Source organism: Plectropomus leopardus, chromosome 5 (genome assembly GCF_026936395.1).
Source record: "Plectropomus leopardus strain MGB_pleo_1.0 chromosome 5, ASM2693639v1, whole genome shotgun sequence".
Taxonomy (NCBI): Eukaryota; Metazoa; Chordata; class Actinopteri; order Perciformes; family Serranidae; genus Plectropomus; species Plectropomus leopardus.
In genome coordinates this window covers 13,303,937-13,327,652 of record NC_142180.1, presented here as the reverse complement: position 1 = coordinate 13,327,652, position 23,716 = coordinate 13,303,937, and the positions used below count along the sequence as shown (strand labels likewise).

General features: G+C 38.5%; 2 protein-coding genes across 3 annotated transcripts in view; both read right to left on the bottom strand.

Moving 5' to 3' along the window:
- The window catches only part of raver2 (ribonucleoprotein, PTB-binding 2), a 117,717-nt gene extending 112,931 nt beyond the window's left edge, over window positions 1-4,786 (bottom strand). For both annotated transcript variants that reach the window (XM_088077541.1, XM_042482901.2), the window contains exon 1: window positions 4,509-4,786. In XM_088077541.1, coding sequence (XP_087933667.1) covers window positions 4,509-4,611 — 103 coding nt within the window. In that variant the 5' untranslated portion in view covers window positions 4,612-4,786. The remainder of the gene's footprint in view (window positions 1-4,508) is intronic.
- A 925-nt stretch (window positions 4,787-5,711) lies between these two features.
- cachd1 (cache domain containing 1) overlaps window positions 5,712-23,716 on the bottom strand; it is a 104,508-nt gene continuing 86,503 nt past the window's right edge. Inside the window, exons 22-27 of the mRNA XM_042483872.2 lie at window positions 22,358-22,474; window positions 21,255-21,406; window positions 20,558-20,719; window positions 19,055-19,132; window positions 18,823-18,924; window positions 5,712-9,320 (exon numbers count right to left, since the gene is read on the bottom strand). Coding sequence (XP_042339806.2) covers window positions 9,076-9,320; window positions 18,823-18,924; window positions 19,055-19,132; window positions 20,558-20,719; window positions 21,255-21,406; window positions 22,358-22,474 — 856 coding nt within the window. The 3' untranslated portion in view covers window positions 5,712-9,075. The remainder of the gene's footprint in view (window positions 9,321-18,822; window positions 18,925-19,054; window positions 19,133-20,557; window positions 20,720-21,254; window positions 21,407-22,357; window positions 22,475-23,716) is intronic.

The following is a 23,716-nucleotide window of genomic DNA, read 5'->3' as shown; positions in this document are numbered from 1 at the left end:
AGTTGGCAGAGCGAAGACTGACTGAAATGACCTGAGGGCGCTTGGACACCGAGCTCGGTGCTCTAATTCACAGCGTTTCCCTGGCAGGGAGCAGCAGACAGCTCAGGAGTAAGAGGTTGAGTTGAGGAGATAGAGTGACAGCAAAAAAGAGACAAAGACAGGGCCATGTCAGGGAGGTATGAATGAATGCCAACAAACTGATAAGGTTTATGGGACATGGCGTCAGGAGGTCTGACAGGCACATGTGGGAAGAGCTCCTTCTCTCCCTCAGCTCTCAGCAGTGCTGAACTACTTCCCTGCTGATGTTCAGGAAACTGAGAGCTCAGCACGGCCCTCTCTACTTTCACTTCCCATCTCAAGGAGAAACAATTTACTTAGCTGCACTCTTTGACCTGATCTTGAAAAAGACAAAGACACATTACGTGTTCTAGTCTATACTTAATTCAAATAAATGTGATATCTCAAAAGATGAGACCACGCAGAAGTATGTAAGGCTGACCTTGCAAATTCACAGGTGCTCTGCGTGAAAGTATTCTCAAACTAAATCCTTTCCATTTACAATTAAGTGTCTCTTTTAATATTAGAATAATACACTTATAAACTACACTGAACGACATACTGACGCAGAGAGAGCAGGAGATCCACAACTTTTTACCATTTTGAATAAAATATTAAACAAAACTGCAGTCGACCAAGTTGTAGCATGTGAGTGCGCCCTATGTTAAAGGAATAGCTTTCATTCTTTAAAGTGGGATTGTATTGGGTATTTATCTGTAGTCAGTGGATGTCTGTAAGCATGCCACCAGTTTGGAGAAGCAGCAGCTGTGTTGACACAGAAGCTAAGCAATGTCCTGCTGTGGACTGGGAGCAGTGGCAAAATGTATTCTCACCACCTAAAAAAAATCTAACAGTTTACAAGTGCAAACAGTATTTTCAGTGCTCTACCTTTCCATCAGACCACCCTTTCAGACAGGAAAGCAGTTACAGCCTCAGTTCCCCATCTATGCTCTCGTCAAAGCCACCACTCCACTGACAAAAAGCGAGCTGTCGGTCTACTGCTGCCTCGATCTGTTAGTTTGTGTTATTGTGTGACTTTGCTGAATCAGAGCTAACTTTTTAAAACGCCATAGTCACACAATCGCACAAACAAACTGTTTGAGGCAGCAGTAGACCGACAGCTCCTGTGTTAAGCAACGTTAAATCAGTAGAGCTATGACTGTATGGATTTTTTGTCACTGCGGTGTTAGAGCAACGTATTACTGCAGTTTGGCAGTTTACTGATATACCTGATGAAGGTCTGTTGTAACGAAACATTGTTTTATTCATTCAATAAATATGTCAGCAGGACTTTGTGTGGAGTTTCACTCTTTGTTTATAGATACCACAGAAGAGAAATAATAAGACACACAAGACAGAAATCACCCATGATGGACTGTCGCTGCCCCTTGCACAAGCTGAAGGAGAAAAAAGTGGAAAAAGTTTTGTTTCTTCAGATGACATTGAACATACGGAAGAAAGTTAATGATGATAACGACACAATGATTTTTATGTTTATATTTTATATCACACACCATATGCTTTCCTCCAAGTTTCACCAGCCAAAAAAAAAAAGCAGTAATGACGGTAATGAGCTTATTCCCTCAGTAGGCATCACATAACCGCAGTATTGAGGTAATGCAGTTACTGTCACAGCCCTATAAATCAGTGATTTTCTCAGTAAAAATCTGACTTTGAAGAGAGTGGCTTCATTTCCCCGCTGAAAATCACTGTCTGAAAGTAAAGGAAAGTGGTGAAATATTTCAAAACGTACACTTAAAATTATATTTTAATGTTTCTTAAGTGGGACTATTTTTAGGTGGATAAAATGCGCCCCCGTCTACAGCAGCACATTGCTTAGCTTGCATGTCAGACTCCAGCCTACATCTCCAAACTAAGGGCATGCCGACTGGCTTCTACTGTATGTAATACACCGACCATGAATGAGTACCTCATACAACCTCACTTCCAGAGTAAACCTAATATCACATCTCTCACAAATCTGCAGCAAAAGTAGTTCTTTTTCTCAAATTGGACAATAAAATGAAACATATGCAAATAACTGCTTGGAATACTACAGAAAAAGGTAATGATCTTTAAAATGACGAGGCTAGTGTTGTTTTATGTTTTCCTCTTTGCTGACACATTTCCTGAAAAGACAAAGCAATAATGTGTTAATCCCTCTATTAATACTTTACCACTAATTCCCTACCTTTCCTCAGCACTTCAGCCTAAGCTTGCTTATTAGCGTAAATCTTTAAAAACAGGTTGTAAACATATACTGTGATTCATAAAGGGGACCTCTTCTGCCCTCACTATTATATTACTGCGACCATGTTGTCTTTCCATCTGTGGTCGTCTCCCAGGTCCCCTGGGAGGAAACACCGTATGTACAGAGAGGCCTCATGAATAACTGATGGTGTCTTCCAGGCAGTATGTACCACTATTCACCCACAAACGGCATGACCTACGGCCAACAGCTTGAAACACGTTGGAAAACACACTCCTCTTGTTTAGCCAAGAGCAGATTGTGACTGAAATGCCCTATTTCTTGAAGTACGGGTCAAGAGATAAAATGAACCGGATGGCGGTGGGGTAGCAACAAAAGACATTTAGATTTATGAAAATCATACTTTTCCGTGACTCAATACAAAAAAAATAAATAAATGAGAAATAAATTATAAAACATAAACATAAACATAAACATAAAACATTCTATAATATCAATACATAATTTTTGAGACTGTTATAAGAAGTTATTTGAAGAACAATTTCATTTATTTTTACTACGGGTGGACAGATTAGCAGCCTAGCAGATTATTGGGGCTGATGTATGGCGTTTTGCTGATTATCCGTATCGGTGCTTTATTTTAATGATCCCAGATAAATTTAATTAATTTAAAAAGTACAAAGAAAGTGTCAGCATGGGAGAAAGTTTTATTTTTGTAAAACCCCAGGGAGCTATTTATATTTGCTACATTTTTATTTAAATTTCAACAGGATTTTATAAAAATAAAAAAATTAAGTTGCTTGGAACTTACTATTTGATGACGAAAGTTTCAGTTTTGATTAAACTGTTGCTAAAGGCATTTAAACAAAGTTTTGTGTTGGAATTTGTTATAATTCTAATTACTGACAGAAAGATTTTCATTTTTAAATGAATGCATGTAAATGCATATCTGTTCCAAATATTAGTTATCGGTCTCATTAACTATTAATAATCGGCATCAGCTCTGAAAAACCGATATCGGTTGACCCCTAATTTTTACTTATCAAATACACTTCCAATGGATTTTAGTGCTGAAAAACTGTCTCTCCAACTACTGGGTCAGACAGATATCCCAGTTCTACGTCATTAAAAATACACCCTTCCAAACAAGGCCAAAAAGCCTCTGAAGAGCAGCGTTTTTCCAGTGTAGGTGTCCTAAATGTCCCTGCCTGAACTAGAGAGTGAATACAGGCTGGAGGGGCATCCTACAACATTATTCTGCTGTCTGTGAGTGTGAATACTGGGACAGGTTTTGAAACAACACACACAAAAGCCCCTGCAGATAATCCTCCTGGCTTACTGTGTGCAGTTTGTGGATGACCTGTCCCATGACCTCCTATGCTAAGAACAAAATAGCCCCTACTGCCATTACAAAAACACAATTAGCAACATTTGAGCCCTTAATAACTACAAAGCGAATTCTGTTTTGACTTTAATGCTGGTATGAAGTGAGATAAGTTGCAAGAAAAGCTAAATCACAGCAAAAACTTCTGAGAAGACTTCTACTTGTAGGACTGAATCTGTGTCAGTTTCCGTCAACTTTGTTACAGGTCAGCATAATTCAACATTTTAAGCTTAAATGTATGTTTCACTGTGTAGTCAGATATAATATAAATAGTGACCCCTGCTGCATGTTGTTACATTTTAGTTCAAAAACGTTTATATTTTACATTACCTACTGATTTAAAGGGATTGTTCTTTAAGAAGGGGTTGTATGGGGCACTTTTCCATGGTCAGTGTATTAAAGACAGCATGCCACAAATACTGAGAAGCAGGCTTGAGTACCAGCAACCTTTTAGTGACAAGATAGGAGCTGCAATCACTTTTTGGCAGGTTTTTATGCGCTGTATTGGCTCTTCAAAATGTATTTCAACAGGTAAAAGGAGGTTAAAAAAAAAGGTTTTAGACATCGTAAACACATACAAACAACGGGAAAGACAATATTGTCTATAATCGCGTTAATGTCATGTCTGGTCAAACTATAAATCGCTGAAGAAACACTAAAGTTCCACAGAGACATACCTATGCTCTTACCGCGCACATCAACTTATGTGTATTTACATGCTATGACTGATCACTTTGTGGCACGACACCGGCTGCTCTGCAAGTATGCACACTTTAGCGCGTAATTTGTGCACAGAGGAAGCGAAAGAGGCATGAGCTGACATAGAAAAAGTTAAAGTGAGAGTAATGTTGTACTTACAATCATTAAGTGGGCAGAAACGCGCCGCCGGTGATAGTCGTGTCTCCTGGATGTGCAAATCGGCAATGTTAGCTAACATGTTTGCGAGTCGTAGCAACTTCATAAACGACGGCCTAAAGTAATGTGTTAAAAGCAAGCTAGTCTCCGGGGCTGTTGTTAAGTTCACACTTTTAAAAAAGTAGCTAAACGTGAATCATTTTGAACCTGCATTGGGTTGGCTACATCACTTTCATGGCGGTTTGTTTTGACTTTTCGTCGCTGGCAGATTCAAACACAGGTGTAACGGCTCCCGCTGCTTCTTCTTCTGTTGTGTTTATTGGCGGAGTGCAAACAAACTCGTGGGGGTGCATACCGCCCCCTGCTGTGTCGGACCGTAAAAGCTATAAAAGAGGGGGTAAAAAATCACGTCCTTATCCTGCCTGTAGTATATTAGCTCACACTCCTAATATATGTCAGAATGTCTGCTGTGAAAAGGATCTTGGTTTGTTTTTTGTTTTTGTGCATTTCTTTTAAGATGGTTAAAAATGCACCTGGAATTGTTGACAGAGCAAGACATTAAACCCAGACATGCAAAAGTGCAGTTGTTTTGACTGCTGGCTGGCTAGCAAGAGTTACCTACATATATACTCTATATACATATATTTACACATACATATTACAAAATATATGTGGAGATACTGTGAGCAAAAAGAAACAAAGTCAACTAAAACTTTGTTAAAAATCAAGTGAAGCCAGAATATGACATTTAATTTTCCACCAAAATGGGAATTTCCCATTTGAAAGCTAAAGCCAATTAAATTATCAACTGCAGAACTCATTCTGCTGGAAATGATCCATGCGATAAAGAGATTTCAAAAAGGTGTCATTTCATAAGAAGATTGCATCTTACAAGTCTCTTCACCCAATATCACTCAAGACTGTCCAAATCCAATGGTTACATCTAATTGTTTGACTGCCCTATCTAGAGCCAGTGTTTGGTTTGTCCATTCTGGGCTACTGTAGCAACATTGCGATTTCTATGTAGACAATAACGACTCATTCTAAGGAAACAAAAACACAAAATTCTTATTTTCAGGTGATTAAACACTAAAGAAAACATATTACTTATATAATCTTTAATTTCTGCCAAAATATCCCCCCAAAGCCTGGACATCGGATCTTTAAAACTGAGTAAGGATAAAGAAAAAAAACAAAGACAGATGATTTAAGTGTAAAATGGACTTTTATCACATTCACATTGCAATAAATCTCAATTTGATAACTTTATATGATACATGAGGGGGAGTGATGTACACATGTTCCTTCAGTACATTTATCAATGCGATTCAGAGTGTTCTGCACGCACACACACACACGCAGGCACACACACACACACACACACACACACACATACACACATACACACATATATTTGTTTACAACAGCTGGTAAATACTGTTTAAAGTTCTCCAGAGAAGAAACACTTTTGACAACTCATTTTTAAAAAAAGGAATTCGCCCCGACACATATACATTGAAATATACTTGCAAGACTAAGTTTGATCCAAAAATTGCCCTGAAATGCTACGAGACTGCTTCGATGACGGACTGAAGCAAAATTGTGTGCAATGTGAAGTGGTCAAAACTGGACAATTTAGATTTTTTTTTGTTACAAATGACTGCAGGTAAAAAAAAACTGTTTATGGTCTGAATGGAATAACCGTGATGATTAACCTTTCTGTAATACAAATCTGGAGAGAAACATTAAAGCCACTATTCATCTAATGAGAACAGCAGACGGCTACATTGACATGAATGGAAATATAACTTTGTTTTAATGTCTCTGCTCTACCAGAGGCGTCAGATTATTTTGCACTCTTGCTGCTACGAGTTGTAAATATTTCGCTAAAGTGAAACACTAAAATAACCGTAAATAAACATGGCTGACAGTCTTAAGTAGCAACAGAACCAAAGTACTACAATGTGTCGTTCTGGTCATGACTCAGTGAGAAGATGTAGTACCATTGTGGTTTTTCAAATCTAAATGAGCTCACAGAGAGATGAGTTTTCTTTAACAAGACACATGATAAAAACTTTGAAAACTAAAAGTCTCTAAAATGTAACAAAAAAAAGTGTGTGTATTATTTTTTCCAAGTACTGACTTTCATCCAATATGGACCTAAAGAAAAATAACTCTAAAAAATAAAACAAAAAAAGATATCCAAGGCATCAAAAATATAGTGAAACGCCATGAACATACAAGATATCAAACCCGAATATCTGGGCATCATTTGAAGCATAAATCATGTTTTACCAACATAAAAAAATGGAGTGTACAGGACATTAATAATAGCTATTTGTGATTTTGTATTTACACTTCATAATGACTCTGAAAAACAATAGACATTTTTTTTGGCACCCAGAAATAAACGGATGCCACACTGACAGGATTTTTTTTTTTCTGACCAGTTGGACAATCAAACCCACGAAGCGCAGATCGGGTCGAGTGACTCTTCATCGGAATAAAAATAAGTGGATTTCTCAATCATAATAATTTCACCTATAATTCTCTAATACTATGTTGAAAAAAAAAACAATAACGCATTCAATAAAAATATTCTGGGTGAATAATCATTCTCTCTCTCACACACACACAAACTCTCTCTCTCTCTTATACACAACAGTTAAACCAGAGACGTGTAGAAAACACATTTTGAGTGGTTAACCACAGAGGAGCCGACAGATGGGTGTAACCTCTGTACAACAACAGCAGCATCTCTCCCTCTTTCGCTCTCTTTGATGAGAAGGAGACTCCATCTTGAGCATCACTGGAACTTGCTTTGCACCAAAACCAGCAAACATCCCCACAGTTATCAGCTTGGCCTTGGAGGATAAAAAAAAAAAAAAAAAGTTGTGGTGAAACGGGAGCGGGGGCAGCTTTTTGTACTGGTTATTTCACTCCGGTAGATAGAGGGGACAGCACTTCGCTTCTGTGAGGATCCCCAATTATCTTCACACACCAAATCTCCAACAGTGACTAAAGCCAGGAATGTTTTGCTGGTGTTAGTTTCTCTCTCTTTCCTCCTCCGTCCCCAGGAGGCTTACAAAGGCCAGCGAGCGTGGAAGTTCTGCCTCCTGACACAGAGGACATGTGCAGAATGAGGATGTTCGGCACAGTAGGTCTTTTCTTACAATAATACAAAGACCTTGATGATTCAGAACTGCGAATACAGACAGAAAAATCTGCTAAATGTCAAAGATCATTTCTTCCTAAATACTCTGAGACAGGATATGATTTAAGGCTTGTTTTTTTTTCTTTTTAGGTCCCTGCTTGTCCCTAAAGAAGACACTGTTTACTGTACTATACAGTAAATAGGTTCCTCTGATGCAGATGATAGCTCAGAATATATTTCTGGTAAAAAAAAAAAAGAGGTGAGAAATGGAGATAAAATCCAAACGAGCTGCAGATTATGCACCAGAGTCCCTCAGTATGTTGAAAAATAAAAAGAAAACAGTCTGTCGTATTAATGATATTCTCAAAATGCAAAATTAACATGATCAGTCACAGATTTTTTAGACTGAAACAGATTTTTACACTGAAAATAATGAGCCCTAAATGTGATGCATTGTTACAGAAAGTGGATTAATATCCTGTCTCGTTTGTGTTAGCGGCAGCTGCTCAATCATCTGTCCCCCAAAATCTACCTCTTCAATAAATAGTAGAAAAATAATCTTTTCCTCTTTTTTAAGTGTTTCTTCCTGTATTTATGTGAACCATTGAAGTTTTGTTTTTGCTCTTTGAAGTTCACAGACACTCACGAAAATGTCCAAATATCATCCCAAGCCACTTTTAAAGAAAACAAACCGTGGAGTGTCTATCTGCAGACACAAAGGGGGTAAAGCTGCAAAAGAATCCGTGACGGAATCCAACATTAGATTCCAGTCTGTGTGAAAACGCAGTACTCGTTTTCACAAGTGTAAAGACTGCTCTGTTCCCGTTCCTGCCCCTCAACACGAGTGAGCTTCACGGGGAGCCCGGGGTGGAGCCCTGGAGCAGAAAGGGTCCAATCAGCATCTAGATTTCTATGTTAAATGTGATTATCCTCTGGTCCTATAAAGTGTTTGTTCTGGCCTTCCAAAGCCTCTGCCATTCCCTCGAGACTTTTCGGGTTCCAGATGTGTCTTCTCCGCAATGAATGGGCTTAAACAGCATTTTTCTGTGCTCTTTAAGAGTCCCAAATGCCAAATTCCTTCAGAAAACAAACAAAAAAAATCCCATTTGGTTATTTTTACTGGTCTGATCACTCTCACTGGGTGTAAAACTGTGTACATTTGCCAGTTTTACAGTGGGTTGGAAATAAAAAAGTGTTGAGATGGAGATGTTGGCACAATGAGACCACGAGGCTAATACCCATATGAAGCTAAACATCCATTCATGGTGGAGATCCCAGCGGCCCAGTGACACTGAGTCCAGTTTGTCTCTCCCTCTGTCCATCCTGACAGTACCTACTGTGTGCTGTCTAGTCAAGCACAGATGTTTTTAAAAATAGTCTTTCACAAAAGAAAAAAAAGAGGTGCCGCGCCGAAGATCAGCACTCCGCATCCACACTGTGCACGGTGACCGCCGCCTGCAGGTGGTGCGTGTGCAGTGGGTGGTGGTGCGTATGCGTGTGCCGGTATGGGTGAAACTTGTGGCTGAGCAGCGCTGCCGTCTGAGGAGGCGTGTCCAGGTCGAGGTCGTCGTCATGGTTGCCGACGTCGACACCTGCCGAGAGTGGGTCGTTGTTTCCCGGTGGATTCTCACTGTCCTCCTGTGGACTCATGGTGCTGTAACCTGGAGACAAAAAAACACGCAAATGTCGGTATTACTGGACTAGCAATAACTCGTTTCACAAAATAAAGCCTTTAACTGACAAAATCTTTTCAGTTTGCACCAACATTGTTGTAGCCAGGGTTTCAAACTTTTGTTCAGGTTTGATATGCTAGGTGACCTCTATGGAGAATTTTCCAAACTTTCCATTAGAAATTTCAGTGGGATTTTGTCATTATTAGCCCATAAAGTCTTCAGTTATTGCCAAAATCATGTTTTGTCAGGTCACAGTGAACCTGACCCTTGAATACCAAAATCTCATCAGTTCATTGTCAAGCCCAAGTGGACGTTTGTGCTAAATTTGAGAAAAATCCCTCAAGGCGTTCTTGAGATTTTGTGTTCACAAGATTAGATGGAGGCAAAGTCAGTGTGACCTTAACCTTTAACCTTTGACCAACCAAAATTTAATCAGTTCATCGCTGAATCCAAGTGACGTTTGTGCCAAATTTGAAGAAATTGATTTTAGGCAGTCCTGAGATATTGCATTTGAGAAAAAAAGATGAAGGGATAACCCAAAAACATAAAGCCTATGGCCACAGCTATCATCAGGGCAGAGGCAAAAAAGAGTAAAAGATAACAATAAAAAAACAAACAAACAAACAGAAAAACTCCATATCATCTGCTCAATAAGTGACTTTAACAATCAAGCAATTATTAAAAATTTTATCAAGAAATTATTTGGTCAGCTGACTTGACATCTGGGGTCACAAAAACTTCCAAGCATGAAAGTTGGGGTCATGAGCCAAAAATGGTGATGAAACCATGAACCACCTGAAACGCTTAGAGGAAACTCTTACACTTACATTTGTCTGTGGGGACAATTACACACTTGATTTTTAGACAATATCTCAGAACCCACACAAGTTTAAACACAATGGTGAAGGGTAAAGCAATTAAAAAGCACCTAACAGTTACTGTACATGTACGAGTTTAGAGTAGCTGCTGAATATTGGGAAAAAAAGAGAGGACACGATACAAGAAACTACTCAGCAAATGATGCGTTCCAGTCATAGACATTCAACACAGAAACATTCATGTGAGTACACAGTAACATAACAATGTTTCTGAAAGCAGTACAAGCTGTTTGATGGAGCATCGACAACTAAATATCCCCACTGGGCATTTTAGCTTTCTCATACGATCGGGAAAAAAAAGAAGCATACATATTTATGACTGCTTGCCTACATGTATTGAGCATACGTTTAGCCCGAGGAGATGGAGACATAAGCCAACATGGCAGTTAGGATACATTGGTAAGTGGAGCAGTGGGAGGGAGGTACTGCTGTCATATAAAAAAAGGGATTACTGGGTCAGAAAATAAGTAAACAGATTTAACATAAAGAGAGCAATGTCTGATTGTTTCACATTCTATTGATAAGTGACAATTTAGGTTGTCACAATCCCAAGTGTGTGATGACTGAAATCACTGCACATGTACTCTTGCAGCAGTTCATTTTCATTAAACCTTGCAGGCTCCGGCTTTATTCAGTGTTTTCTTCACTTGAACTCAAATTTGTCATGAGCCTCCATCTGCTGAGTGGGTTTCATCTCTTTCAGTACCATGAAATCCATCTGAAACACATGGTCTGACTATAAAAAAAAATTAAATTTGGGAGTTGATCTTGAAACTAACCCATTTCCCTTAATTTCTTTAGTGCCGTTTTTTGGGGGTTTTTTTCAGTTCGAAAGTGAAACTAACATGCTGCATGATGGGAACATCAATCTGTTACTACAGTCGAGCAAATAACCATTAAAGCCTGCGTACTCAATGATTATATTTATAGAAAAATTACTGCCATTTTGGATGATGAAACATCAAACCTCCAGAGATTCTAAACTAAGTTATTTGCGAGCCTGTGTGTGTGTGTGTGTGTGTGTGTGTGTGTGTCAGTGGGGGTTCATATCTCTGTGGCGTGTAGGGAGAAGGAGGTGGGTTGAAGTATGCGTGTACGTTTGTGTGGCCTCATGGCCAAATTTATCTCCCAACATCTAACAGTTAAACACCAAAACCGTCAAGTAAACACATCCGATCCCTCAGCATTCGTCTCCGGGGAGTTTGGGAGTTCATAATATCAAGCAGAAACATTGTTTTGTATTTCCTATCCGCAAGCAGAACAGAGCCGAACTATTCATAAACAAGTCTACAGCCATGCTAGCAGCTTTGAGGTTGTTGTTATGCTCTGCAGAGCTATGATCAGGGCCCACAAAATCAGGCTCAACCCCGCATGAACATACATTATTTCTCTTTTAAGCTTGACCCGAGCCTGAACCATGGCAGTGGTGTTGGGCCAGAGCCCATTTACAACCACTGTAAAAGAAAAGATGAAAAATCAATATTAAAACATTTATTCCAAGCTTCGGTCAACTAAGTCTTTTTAATGTGGTAACACACAATCTTCGACACGCGCCTCCCCCTAACTGAATGTTTACCACAGTTAAAAAACTGTCATAGGGTTACACCATCATCATAATCATCCTCAATCAGCATCATTGCCATATGCCTTATATTAAAGATAGACTGTATTACATTTATACATTGTGTAACATTTCTCCTCATTAATGAGAGGCGAGAGCTGGGATGGATTCATGGCAACACAGCCCGATCATGACCAACAAATCCTCACTCACAACTCATTCAATCGTCACATTAGAATTATAAATTTCTATCTGACATATTGGTTGAAATTGAGTTATTCATTCATTCATTCAACCTTTATTTAAATCTCGACGAATTATTGAGGGCAAGCGTTCATTTTCAAAGAAATCGCGAGACACAAAGAAAGTACAAACAACATCAGGCCGAACAGCATAGAGTAATTGGTAATCACAGCTTTAAAGTGGCCCATAGAAACTACTGTGTTGAGTTTGAATGTACATTTTAAGATGTTCCAGAGTAGATGCTGCAGAAAAACTAAAAGCAGTTTTTCCAAAGTCAGTACTTGTCTGGGGAAAATTGTGCATTAAGCAATCACTTGTACGTGCAGAATAATTACTGTGTGACCAGTTTAATTAAGTTCTGAGGTATGGTGGCATGTTGCCTTTTAAGACTTTATAAATAAAAAAAAATAATGCATATCTCCTCTGACAGATAAAGGTACCCATCCCGCCTTATCATATAAAATGCAATGATGGGTGGAGTAACTGTTACCAGTTATGAATTTTGAGTGCAGAGTAATAAACTGAGTCCAGTGAAGTGAGAGTTGAGGCAGAAGTATGTCGATAGATAACGTCACAATAATCCAGGACTGATAAAAAGTCAGTCTCAATTATCTGTTTCCTACAAAACAAAGGGAAATTTGTTTCTGAAAAAACAGAAAAAAACAAGTTTTGTTTCTGTATAAGTATCCAGAATTTTGTTTCAAGTTAATTTGCAAGTGTGTCAATATGAAATTTAAATGTACTTTTCTAATCCACCCAAATGCCCAGGTATTTGTATTCTAAAACCCTTATTCTGTGAAAAATTTTTATTATTATGTGAGGTGTTTTTTTAAGTTATGTGCATTTTTATTCAGAAAACAAAAACATTCATATAATGGTTGCTTTTTGGAATAAAAAAAACCCACATTTAAACCAATATCCCAAAACTGCTCAGAGTGAAATACTGTGCTTAGTCAGTGCCCAGTCACATCGAAATATGACGCGATAGGTAACTCATCTGCTTCAGTTTTGGGCATTTAATGACAGCTAGTCAATTTATGCTTGTTACAATGTACGTTGCTGCTTGTTAAATACCTACAGTCTTGTACAAAATAAAGTTACAATAAAGATAAAAGACACGTTTCCTTTCTAAGTTTACTTTCTTTGGTTTAGGCAACAAAAGAACACAGCATCTTAGTCTTCTTAGTCATGCCACTATAACTTGCCTTTCTCATGTTCTCCCTGTCATGTTTAGTGGTGTATGTCATGTGATATAGTTTAATATAATAGAAGGTTAATCTATGTCCTGTGATGGCATGATGTAAAAGAAGTAAACGTCCTGTCCTGTTCCCCGAGGTGTCCTAAAATCCTGCATTAGAGTCAAAATGAGAAGCTTGCTAAGAAATGTTCCTCCCTGATTCTCGGAAGATTAGGTGGGCTTTGATACCAAAAGAAGGAAAGCTGACAAAGAAAAGTAGAGACAGAGGAATGAGCAGAGGGAGTGACAAAGAGGGAAGCAGAGAGAAGGAGAGAGGAAGGGAGGGTTTAAAGGAAAGAGAGGGATGGAGACTTCAAAGAAGATCCAGACTTGGAAGATGCCAACTTCAGTTGGGTTTATCCCCCTTTTCCCCAAAGTAAGAGCCAGAGTTTAGACGGCCTACAGCTAACTGTGTGCTGTGGACAAGTTTCAGCTGCACCAGGTGAGGGAAGAAAATCCCTCTGAATGTCAACAAATGTGGAGAGACAAGATAAACATCATTTTCATTTATTTATCCATCTATTTTTTTTAGTTTCAGATAGAGACGAGACAAGTCTAACTACTGGAAACACATCCAGGACAGTTTTCTGACATTTAAAAGCGAGCAATTAAGTCTGCAACAAACTAAATGGCATGTTGACTAATACACCTCCATTTGAAGGAACCGTTTAACAGTTTACATGCAGTTATTCTTGCCAAGAGTCGGATGAAAACTTCAATACCAATCAATCTTTATATCTGACTCTGGCAAGATCGCATGTCCCAAAATGTCAAAGTAGTGCTTTAATTTTTCAATATGATGTCAATTTTATCTTTAGGATTTCTAATACAGTGCCCCAGTCAAAAATTAGAAAAAATATGTCCAATTAAATATCTTTAATACCATTTATTTTTCATAATTTGTTTGTTTATATGTTCATTCTTTCCTTTTATTTTTACATGATCGAATAAATTTCAGATTAATTCAATAATTCTGTGTCATGATTAACTTCTAAGTCATAGTCACATGCTTCTAGACTTCTAACAGGTCTAAAAGCATGTGACTCCTAAACATTGTGTTCTGAGTTATTTTAAAAATGGAAATGAATATATTCTTCATGTTTATGCACAAGCCTTATGGTTGTATGTCTCTGTAAACCAGTCAAGTTGCATTTACAGTTAAAGTTGTGTCTGTCCGGACTCACATGTAGCCATGACAGTAGAAAATGCATCAAATATGGATGTTGCTGCAAAGAAGCGGCACATTTTAAATCATGGATGCTTTTCACCCACATCGTCAACCTGACAGCGCAGATGATGTATACAATCGGCACGGTTTCAAGATGGACATCCAAGATTAGTATCATGAGTTTAGTATCTAACCAAATATCTCCACTTCTGTTTCTTAATTATGGTGTTGAATAATGTCCAGACAAGTATTATTGCAGAACATTATGATGTCAAAGCGAAGCTGACCCTTGACATTTTGGTTATAAATTGTCATCACTTCGTCATTTTATTATGTTAGACATTTGTGTGAAATGATTAGCATTTGAATTCTTGAGTTATGGTCATGTTTTGTGAGGTCACAGTGTCCCATGATATGACTACCAAAATCGAATCAGGTCATCCTTGTGCCCCAGTGGATGTTTGTGCCAAATTTGAGAAAATTCCCTTATGGCCGATTTGAGATATTGTGTTTGCAAGAATGAGACCGACAAGGTCACAGTAACCTTTGACCAACAAAATCTTAGCAGTTCATTCCCAAGTCCAAGTGGTCGTTTGTGCCAAATTTATATAAATTCCCTCAATTTGTTCTTGAGATAATGCATTCACAAGAATGAGATGGAGGCAAGGTAACAGTGACTTTGACCCATGATCATCAAAATCTGATCAGATCAGACATCAGACATTTGTGTCAAAGTTGAAGACACTCCCCTTAAGGCCTTCTTAAGATGCTGCAGTTACAAGAAAACATAATGCCTCTGGCAATGACTGCAGTTGGTGCAGAGGCACAGAAAACTCAATATGGATATAATATCTGCCTCCTCTTCTCTGTAGATATTGATTATACTGAACAGTTGCAAGAATAAACATGAACTTCATAATGTAAGCGTATGGGATTTAAGTTGGTGATAAAATGCATGTATGCAGTATTCTTTATTAGATAGCTGGTTCCAACACCTGCCTCTAAGCTAATACTGCAGCTCTGCCAAACAGCACTCTGTATGTGTGCGTCACTCACTTAACAGATTTAATGCTCTGATCCTCCAGTGATCTGCATGGTGTGTGTGTGTGTGCATGTGTGTTTTGTCATACCCTTCAGCAGTATTGAGTGAGTGGATTGTGGTAGGAGGACACCTTTGACCAAGCAGAGAGGAGCAGCAACTTTGAAGCATCAACTTAGTAATGAATTTGTTTTAATCCCTGATGGACTAACACCCCCTCTTTCCATTATTTCAACTCATCTTCCTCTCTGTCCCTGTCCTCGTGCCTTCACATTTCACTCTTATTTCCCCCCTTTTCATCATTTTCGCATCTCTACATCTTTCCACTTGTCCTCCATTTTCTGTTTTTTTTTCTTTCCTGTCCTCAGTTATGCAACATGTGATAGTCCTTCCTGTCCATTTACGTAGACTGCTCTTTTTATTAGCGCTTATGAATCACTGTTGGTGCTGCTCTTACAGCGTGTGAACGAGGATTCAGACGTCCTAAAATGTTACATAAAATAATTTCTTTGATACTAAGGATGCTTTCAAGTTGATCTGTATTGTAAAAAGAGATGTGAAGTACAGAGAAAATAACACTAGAGTCGCCTCAGATGGACTCATCCTGCTAACAAATTAAAACAATTTTCCCCGTTCACATCTCTTTATTCTCTCTGATTTAACAGCTATACTTAAGTAACATGTGACTGACAAGCTCTTATTCCTGTCTTTGTCTCACTTTAGCTCACTCTCCTCTCTTCCACTTCATCCTTGTTCTCTCTGTCATCAGCAGTTATGTAACAGGTATTGGAGACACTCATTGCCAGGAAGTGGAGTGATGCCATATGTAGGTGGTAAGAGCCCATGTGGGTGAAAACTGTCCATCCACGCTCACCCAGTGTCAGACTTACAAGTTCTACAAACAGTTACAGTGAAACATGAGCAGCTCTCCCAGAGCTGCAGATGAGAGAAAACAAGGTACTGAGCTGTGATATAATGAAAGGAACAAGCCAGGAGCTGAACCTCTGCCAAAGAACTGAGAGCGAGCTGTAGATGTGGGACTGTGCTGTAACATTTAGTTTAAATATGATGATAGCAGAGCCCCAAATGTGTTTTTTGATAGTGTTGCTACCTTTTTATTTTGATATGGTTTATGTTCTATTACCTCTGTTATTACCACTAGAACTGCCGTTTTTATTTTATCTCATGTTTTCAAATGCATAACTCCTTTCTTGACTTTTCCTAGAATCATGTTATTGATCTTCTACTAAATATTTGGCACTGAGGGACAAAAAGAAAAGAAAAGAAAAAAAACATTTATTCCAAGTGCCACATGGGGTGATTTGACTCTCCATAGAAACAGTGCTCCAGTTCTTTATGTCATTTATTGCCAGTAACATCGGCTATTATTATCCCAAATTCATTTTTAACTTGCACTCAATGTTCTTCTAGACTAATTTAATTGTTTAAATTTGTTGTTTGTTTTTTGTAGTGATTCATTTGCCTAACAAATACCTACATTGAAATGCCTCTTTTTTTCTATAATGATTTAATGCAATTGCACAATTATTAAGCATCTAAATCTAAATCTTATTATTTTGTCAAGTCTTACTTATTATTTTAAAAATAAATGAAAATGAACAACTTACCCACTTCAAGAATTGACATATTTGGGCTTACTGATGCTCTTGTAGCAGGGGGTCAAAATGACCCATTTGTGGTTATAGGGGGTACTGAAATGTTGGCAGTTCTAATATTAAAAGATCCTAATTTTGGAGAAAATAAACTTAAATACCTGTTCTGTTGCATCTGCGGGCCTGAGTCACTGTGGCAGAAAGTTAATCATGTCTTCCATGTCTTTTTGGGGGATTCCAAAGCTTTCCCAAGCCCACCCTCCAGCATGATTTTGGTCTGCCCTGGGGGTCTCTTCCACAGTGTGCTTAAAAAGCTCCCTGATTAGATGACTAATCCTTAATGGTCTCTTTTTTTGTTTTAGAACTGGTGTTGTGTCTAGAACTGAGCCCACATTGACATCATCATTTTAAATTTACAGTTATAGAGCTGTGCTTCAGCCGCCTAGGGCAACATTTCAGCAGAGCTCGTGCAGGATGGATCAGTTTTGTAACCAATGAATGATTCATTTTCCAGAAACTGAGATAATTTTAAACTGAACTGTTGTGTAAGAACAACAGGACATAGTCAAGAATAACCTCCATGGAAAGCTGAATATGATGATGTTTGACATCTAGAGCTTAGAAAGGAACTTAAAGCAGTATCAATACTTCTATATAATTACTATTAGGCTATGTACTACAAAAGAATGGCTGGTGATACTGTTGGTGATTCTTGTTTTCACTTAGTTATCAAGTGATTATCAGCTTCATGCATGCATTTAATTGAGGTTAATTAAAGTTGCAAGCATCAACGAACGGGCCCTTGCAGCTTTGTGCACATCGGGGGTAATGGCAGGATGCCGGCAGACGCTACTAATGTTTTCTGTGAAAGTCGGACTCTGCAGACTCTGGTCTTAAGGTCCTCAGTTGGCAAGCAAAAATAATTGCGGTCTATTGGCTTAAATTGCAAAAAATGCACATTAACTGCAAAGTAAATTCAAAATGACCGACTTCCTGTTGGGTTTAGAGTATGGCTCCAAGAGACTTTTTTATATGTCTCGGGATGTTACATGTGCCTCCCATTTTTTGTACATCTGGGTGAAACATGATGCAGGGGCTACTTTTTGTGGAAATGTTCTAGGGAGCACCACTGAGCCATTTTTTCACATCTGATGTTTTATCAAATTTTTCATCTGTTCTGATGTCTGTGTGTGTGTTTGCATTATCGAGCACCTTTAGCCCCTCAAAAATACAACTTATTTGGAGGAATAAGAAGACTGCTTTTCAGTAGGGTCCTATCACCATTTGGCGCTCAGGCCCAAATTATTTTGTCATTTAACAGTGCAGGGTTGGACAATTAAAGATGAGCTGTGGCCCTTTCACACCACACACACACACACATATAGAACATATGTACAAATATTTTAATTAAAATAAAATAAAACAGTACTTATTTTTAATTGCATATTCAGTCAGGCTTAAAAGGATTTCATAACCTCATGAGTCACAACAGTTCTCAACGTACAGAGCACCGTGAAACCACAATGAAGGAATACAAATTCTATAAATAGTTTTGCTTTGACACAGCATTACGGAGATTTCATATGCAACCTTTTGAATTCCTTGTTCCATCAATGCTGATGTACCTTATGACAAAATACAGCACAAACATCTGGTGGTTTTGAGGGTGATACTGTCTGTGCTTTTTTGTAAGCTTCTCTGCCTCTGTTAATCTATAGTATGTGTAAGCAGTGTGAGATAAAGTGTCTTACCGTGGTCACTCTCTGTCCCAGATCGACCCCAGTACCTCCGTCTCCGCTCAGGAGTGTGAGTATGCCGCTCGATCACCGCGGCGATGAATCGAGTGTTACTGACTGAAAGTAAAAAGAACACACAGGTCAGCACGCCCTGTTTAATCATAATCAATACATGCACTGTCACATAAAAAAACACTATAATTAGTGTTAATTAAAGATAACAGTTTTTATATTTAACAATACTTACTAATTCCTCTGTCCTCGTGGCTGTCTTCATCCCTCTCATCTCTTTCGTTGTCCAGGTTGGACATTCTGACTGACATTTCTGGAGCAGCATGGAAGTACAAGGACAAGAAAAGTGGCAAGATGAGAAGATGCTATAATTCCAAAAGATATATAGTGGATTATTGGAGTATTACAAGTATGACAAGTATAAATTACACCCATCAGCCACAGCATTAAAACCACTGACAGGTAAAGTAAATCACATTGATCAACTTGTTACAATGCAAAGTTATGCTGAGAAATCTTGGGTCCTGGCACACAAGACTTAAAGGATCTGCTGCCAATGCTGGAAACCTCAGGACACCCCAGAGGTCCTGTGTCCATGCCTCCACAGGTCAGAGCCAAGTCCACGACGGGGCCTCTGATCTGTTGAGGCATGGACACAGGACCTCTGGGATACTGCCACGTCCCACAGATGCTGATCAGACTGGGATCTGGGGAATTTGGAGGCCAGGTTGACATCCTGAGCCGTTTATGCGTTGAACCATGGTGTATTGTCCTGCTGGGGGCCACTGACATCAGTGTGTGCCACTGCCATTAGACGGGAACTTGGTCTGTAACGATGTTTGGGTTGGTGGTGTGTGTGAAGTGGCATCTACATGAATGCCAGGAGCCCTGGAGCATGGCATTGTCATGAAAAGATCAATGTTATTTACTTCATGTGTCAGTGGTTTTAATGTTTTGGCTGATTGCTGCATATAACAGGGTTTCTTTTCCAGCTAGTTTTCGATGTTGGTACAAGCTACAGCTGCAGAGGAAGCTGAACGAGCACACACACACACACACACACACACACACACACACATACACACACACACACACACACACACACACACACAAATTAAACTGCGACTTACGAGCCAATTCCTCATGCTAATGCCTTACGATAGCATATAGCCACACTCTCCACCATCTATCCTAAGTTGTTTACCAAACTATCAGACCGACAGTGACTTGGACTCAAGAGTTTTAATGAGGTTGCAATCTTGTTTGATGTTTTAGTCAATAACGCTGAGTAATTACACAAATCATGCTGCAGCAGCTGCTGCTGCGTGATGCTAATGTCAGCTGTTTAGCTCCAGCAGCACTTGTCACACTGCTTGCTAATCAGGCTGCTTTAAAACTTTGTTTCCTGCTTTGGTATTTAAAGAAATGCCAGTATGTGAAAAAAACAAAATGTGAAGGTTAAAGTAAGCACCGACACTTGTTTTCACTGTAGGTCTTGCAATTTTAGGGGTACTGCAGGCCAATGAGTGGGAATATATATGATACAGAAAATGCTGAAAATGATCCTGTGGGTTAATTTTGTCCATTGCACCAATATGTATATTATTGATGCAAAGTAAATGTTAAACAACCATATTTGACTCCAGTTTAAACTTCACTGACATAGAAGTTTAAATGTTCTCGTTTTAGCTGTTTAAATGTGTGCATTTGTGAGACAGAATCCAACTATCATTCCTACCCTGTGCTGCCAGCGGTGACATGTGCTGGTGCGAACGCCTGTGAATCTGGTGTCTGTACGCATACACAGCCAGCACCAACACCATGATGCACCCCATAATGCCCCCAGCAACCGGACCCACGGGGGCACTCTTGATCATGTTCAAAGATGCCACCTCCTCATCTGTGGAAGAAAGAAAGAAGAAGAGAGGAGAGGAGAAGCAATGACAGGCAGAGAGTTGTTTAAAGAAATTATAAAGGATTTCAGATGGCTATAGAAAATACAACAATTAAATACCAAACAGCTCTGGCTCAGATCCTAGCTCACGCTGCCATGCTGAGACATTTTCTACTTCGCTTCTATTCTCTCACCAGTGTGAAATGGCACAGAAAAAGTATTCAACTGCAGGCAGATGGCCATTTCTCGTTTTGAAAACTGATAACAGAACCAAAGAAAAATAACCAGCCAACAGAAAAGTTTACAGAAATCTGAAATATTGGTGATTCCTGAGCTACGAAATTTAAAAAATTTATAAACTAACACTTTTTTCCTCTTTTGTTGTTGCTTGTTTGTTTCTTTACTCTGCGGTGCACTACAGCACATTTAGGATAACTGTCTCATAACTGTGGAACCACCTCAACTGAAAAATAAATGATGCAGTTGTGTCTTTAGAGTGAGTAGCTGTGCAGATCTAGAGTCATATCCACATTTCACTCACCTAGAAGTCCCATGCCATCCGCATAGGGACTCTTAGCACCGACGATGCCCCCGAAACACTCCTTCTGCAGGGCACAATACGGCTTGTCGAGATGAGTCTTACCATCGCTGTCAACCATGCACCACTCACAGTCCAACACGCCAAAACAGTCGCTAAAACAGGGAATAGAACAAAAAATACATAAATACAAGATTCTTGAAGGGCAAACATTTGAAAGATTTGAAAGAAGTTTAAAGAGATGGGCCAACTGGTAAATAATCCTGTATTTTTTTTTGTTTTTTTATTACAGTGTAAATCAATTTCTTATGGAAAAAAAGATTGCCACAAAACATAACGAAGAAGCACAACACAACATGAAATGGAAGAAATGTGTGGAAAGAAGACTTATAAAGAACTCTAAATACCCTATACTTGTCATAAATATATTTCAGTTTTTAATATTATCTGAATTACTGAAGTGATCCCTTTTTATTCTTATTATTTTTAATTTGTTAAATGTACTTTGTTGATAATTATTTGTCCGACTGTTTTTTATTTGTTATTTTTTATTAATATTATTCTTTTTTGTGAGATGACGTTGTCATTTCACCATGTTTTCATGTGAGTTTATGTGTATTATTTGCTTATACTAAAAAAATAAAAAATAAAAAAATAAACTGTCAGAGACTAAAGTGATAACCCTGACCCCATTCTGTTAAATGTATACGGGCAGAAGCCTCTGATGTTAAAAGCTTGATATTTCTTTAACGGTGCATCAAGGAAGATTATCTGTAACATTCACAGTGTTATTTTTCTGAGCTCAAAATGCACCAACTATTATAAAAAGTTTTTGAGAGAGAGTTGATTCCGTAGTGACTGAAAATTTAAGATTTGAGAAGGTTAGAGAGGTTCATACTTCCCATTTATTACCAGTGGGTGGCACTGTGCTTCTGATGTTTAACAAGAACCAATAACTTAATTGTAAATACACCCTTAAACTTATGGTAGATTAATATATCTCTTTGCATATGGCCTTTAAAGAGTGTGTTGGTATAAGCTTCATACATTGGTGTATTTATTATACCTGTTAATGTGTACTGTGAATGTGTGTTTAGTGTGCATACCTGCTGGTGTATCTCTGGCTGCAGCGGGTGTTGATACACTGGGGCAGGGTGTCATGCAGACTGGGATCGATCACATTTAGACTCACTGGCTCCTGATGCACCTCACAGCTGGGGTTCCTGCACGACACACAATCAGAAAAACACATAAGCTGTACATAGAGAAAGGTGCAGGTACAGTCAGAGAAATTTCTTGGCTAACATACAAACATCCAGCTGACAACATCCATCAAAATCCTAGAATGAAACATGATTAGGCTTAAAAGAAAGAAACACAAAAAAGGCGATACGGTACAGTAAATCTGACGTACAAAGAAATCAAAGCATGAGCCCTCAAAGTCTTCAGTGTGTCAATTTATGCAAAGCAGCTTTAAAAGGACAAACATCAATGCAGCTTGACACAAAACACAGAGGAAAAATCCGACAGCGAAAAAATGATAATTGCACGTCTTCCTGAAATAAAGGGAGGATTGGCATTTGAAACACTGACGTGCTGTCAAACTCAGCTGACGGTTGATGAAAGGAGATGGGTGAAACAAGAGGGAGATGACGAGGATTGAGAGGACAAGAGAGATACTTCGAGGAAAAGAGAAATGAGGAAACACCCACAAACATTTGCACAGCATCCTAAATGTATATGACAGGAATTTAAAGGACACCACTTTTATGTACAAGGACTAAATGAATAACTGAATGTATTAAATGTTTAAGCTTATACTGAACGATTGATGTGAAATACCACTGACAGCAAGTGAAATCTTATCTGTAATATGCATACTAGATAAAAAGAGATAAATGTTTATTTGGAATTTGAATTTAAACATATAGCAAGACATGACTGAATCAGCATGCTTTACTATTCTTTAAGACCTTTAGCATGCCAACTTATGCCAATTTATGATTAAAACCCCTTTAGAGTCAAATAGCAAAACATTAATAGTGATTTTCACCTGAACATTGGGTTTAAAGAATATCTCCATTTTTCTTGTCCATTTCTTTACAATGTTATTCTGTGGAGACTGTATCCACTCTGTGAATGACAGCTCTATTCGCGCAAAATGGCATGACATACAACGGGCTCAAAATACCTTTTTTTCTGTGTGCATGCACTGGTGCATGTAACTTTTAAAACAACATGCACCATTTATTTCACTGCACCATTTGCTGTTGTTTTTCCTTCTTTATCAGCAATTCCACAATGGAAGGATCCAGCCAGAATTACAGTAATGTAAAGTGAAACTACTTCACATTTTAAACGTTCATAGGAACAATTTGAGCAGCCTCCCAGAAAATTTAATGTGGAAATGTCAGGACATCTTTGGTGACTTCTTTTCTTTTTTATTTATGTGAATATTTATTTAT